Genomic DNA, 3,181 nt, shown 5'->3' with positions numbered 1-3,181 from the left:
CCCCGCCAGAAGGGCCAGGCCAGATGGGGTTGACGCTGCTCTCGTCCCTAGAACCTGGCGAGCTACGATGTCTGCAGCATCCTCCTGGGCACCTCCACCTTGCTCGTCTGGGTCGGCGTCATCCGCTATCTGACCTTCTTCCATAAGTACAACGTAAGCCGCGTGTGTGCAGGCTGGACCCTCTAGACGGCAGCCATATGCTCCCCAGATCTCACTTCCCTCCCCCAGATAAATTCATACACGTATGGCAGTCAGCGGCCTCTCTAGGTGGCCTGTCATGAGCCTCTTCCCCATACCTGCCCGCCCCAGACGTCCGTGTCACTACACCTGAACCACAGCCACGTGAGCCCGCTGCTTTACACGCACCCAGCTGAGTCTGGTCGTGGGATAGCCTCAGGCCCCCTCGTTCCCACCCTGCCCCTTCTCAACCCCAACTTCTCAACTCCCGGCTTCTGTGGCGGCTCTGGCGTGACTTCAGCCAGGCCCTGCCCGCTTCACCACCATTCGCAAGTCCCACCTGGGTTCCCACACCCTCATTGTGCGCACCCCCCCCCCCCCCCCGCCATCTGCCTGCCACAGATTCTCATTGCCACGCTGCGGGTGGCCCTGCCCAGCGTCATGCGTTTCTGCTGCTGTGTGGCTGTCATCTACTTGGGCTATTGCTTCTGTGGCTGGATCGTGTTGGGGCCCTACCACGTGAAGGTAGGGGCTGTCTGGGGCGTGCTGCTCAGGATCCACAGTCCAGGGGTTCCTGTCTCCCCTCTCTAAGCCCACTTCCTAAACCCTCTGACCCCTGGCTTATTGATTGTTGATGTGGGGGCACAGAATCACTCACCTTGGCCCCTGGTACCTTCCCGGGAGTTCTGCCCATTATTCCGTCTGACCCCCGGTGACCCCACCCTGCCCCCGGCCCTGCCTGTGGCTGCCTCTGACGGCACGACCCCACCGCCCTGCTGGCAGTTTCGCTCGCTGTCCATGGTGTCCGAGTGCCTGTTCTCGCTCATCAATGGGGACGACATGTTCGTGACGTTCGCCGCGATGCAGGCCCAGCAGGGCCGCAGCAGCCTCGTCTGGCTGTTCTCCCAGCTCTACCTCTACTCCTTCATCAGCCTCTTCATCTACATGGTGCTGAGCCTTTTCATCGCGCTCATCACTGGTGCCTACGACACCATCAAGGTCAGTGCCGGCCCCCACGCCCTCCCCCCAGCCTGCCTCCAGTGGGGCCAGCCCTCACATACTCGCAGCCGTGTACCTGGGGCTCCAGGTCCCCTTAGTAGGGTCTCAGGGCACATGAGGCAGGGTGAGGAAGGAAGGGTCCAGGGGGAGAAGGTGGGAGACTCTGAGAAGCCAGAGAGAGGTGACTGGGTGGTGGTGCCGATCGCAGCCGCCAGTCTTGGTTTCATCCGCGTGGGCTTCTGGCCAGGTAAGGTTTCCTGAGTCTGCTTTTACCAAGCGAGAGACCAGGCTGTAGAGTTTTAGTGACTTGCCTGAGGTCAGCTGCTAAGCGGCCAGGCTCAACCCAGGACTGAGGGATTCCGGAAGGCCCCGCTCCTAATTCTTCTGTAGGGTGGTCTGGGTGGGAGCTCTTTAAGTCCAGGGAGTGGCGGTCCTGCAGGTTGTGGGGCTCAGAGGAAAGGGGTCGGAGTAGAATGTGGGGGTGGCAGGTGGGCCAGACCCTGTGCTGGGTGGGTATCTAGGAAACGCAGTGTATACAGACTAGTCTGGACCAGTGGGCAGGGTGGTGACCAGCTGGTGAAAGGAACGAAGGCTACAGAGGGTCCCCTGGTCTAGACTGGTACTGGGGTGAGTCTGGGAGAGTTTCTAGAATGTGCTAATACTAATCTTAGCCACCTGTGACTACTTAAATTTTGACTTGAATCAAAGTGAATTCCACACTCAGTTCCTCACTCACATCTTTCGCATATCAAGTGCTCAAAAGCCAGTATGGCTGGTGACGACCAGGTTGGTTGGCACAGATAGCAAACCTTGCCATCATCTCAGAAACTTCTGGACTGACGACATGAGAGTTGAAGAGAGAGAGCACCCGGGAGAAGGAACAGCCAGAGCAAAGGCCCAGTAGCCAGAAAGGACTTGGGGAAGAGATGCTGATTCCTCTACCAGGTTGGGAGGGGGTGAAGGCTCTGCTGAAAGCAGATGTGCACCCCCCCCCCCCCCCCCCCCCCGCTGCAAACATGGATAAACCATCCCACAGACACACTCTGTCACCCAGGCCCGAGGAGCCCCTGTGGAGCTTGCTCTAGCGCCTGAACGTCACACGTGTGTATCAGCTTGGGACGTACAAGCCCAGACCTTGATCCCGCCGTGTGCACCCAACTCAGTAGTTGCGTGTCAAGCACCCAGATTGTGTCACGTGTGGTTCTGGGTGCTGGAGCACAGCAGAGGGCACCAACTGACTGAGATGCGGGGGCACGTATTCGGGAGGCCAGGGAAGGTGCAGGGGACCGTGAGTACAGAGTGAGAGTGCAAAGGGGTGGGGGTGGGGGGAGGCGGGGAAGCTTGGCTGGTGGAAGGAACCAGGAGGAGATCCAGTTGGCTGGCTGGCGAGGTGGTGGTGGGGAGGCCAGACATCAAAGGGGCCACCCCGCGTTTCCCCGCAGCACCCCGGAGGTGCTGGCGCGGAGGAGAGCGAGCTCCAGGCCTACATCGCGCAGTGCCAGGACAGCCCCACCTCCGGCAAGTTCCGTCGAGGGAGCGGCTCGGCCTGCAGCCTCCTCTGCTGCTGCGGCAGGTTCGAGTTGGGTATTGGGGGCTGCGGAGAGGGCGTGGGCCCGAGGGAACTGCTGCCTTTTGACCCGCTGGCCGGCTGATACGGCTTCTCTTCCAGGGACGCCTCGGAGGAGCATTCGCTGCTGGTGAATTGATTCGGACCCGCTGCTGCTATTGGACATTAGCCCTCCGACTGCGGAGACTCACGCTTATTTATTTTTAGGGTTTGCTTTTAAAGGACCGGTTCCCTGCCGTGCCCTGAGGACCTGTGCCAATCGGCTCGGACACGGGTGGGACAGGGGTGGGTGGGTGTTAAATAAACGGGAAAATAAACTTGTTCTCGGTTCTAGTGGGAGGGGCATTCCCTGCGCCCACAGGGCTCGGTCCCTTTAAGGCGTCGCCAAATAGCGTAACGGGCTGCGCCAGACTGTGGACCCTTGGTGGGGGGCGGGGC

At 60.3% G+C, this 3,181-nt stretch overlaps 1 protein-coding gene across 3 annotated transcripts in view; it reads left to right on the top strand.

Annotated features, from left to right (window-relative positions):
* The window catches only part of MCOLN1 (mucolipin TRP cation channel 1), an 8,937-nt gene extending 5,959 nt beyond the window's left edge, over positions 1–2,978 (top strand). For 2 of the 3 annotated variants that reach the window (XM_049639841.1, XM_049639843.1), the window contains 3 exons: positions 52–153; positions 580–702; positions 961–1,870. In XM_049639841.1, the coding sequence (XP_049495798.1) occupies positions 52–153; positions 580–702; positions 961–1,437 (702 nt within the window). In that variant the 3' untranslated portion in view covers positions 1,438–1,870. Of the gene's footprint in view, positions 1–51; positions 154–579; positions 703–960; positions 1,871–2,618; positions 2,750–2,845 lie in introns of those variants that run through there. The other variant, XM_049639842.1, reaches the window with a different exon arrangement.
* Positions 2,979–3,181: the final 203 nt, after the last annotated feature.

This window comes from Panthera uncia, chromosome A2, assembly GCF_023721935.1.
Source record: "Panthera uncia isolate 11264 chromosome A2, Puncia_PCG_1.0, whole genome shotgun sequence".
Lineage (NCBI taxonomy): Eukaryota > Metazoa > Chordata > Mammalia > Carnivora > Felidae > Panthera > Panthera uncia.
This window is presented reverse-complemented; position numbering and strand designations above follow the sequence as displayed.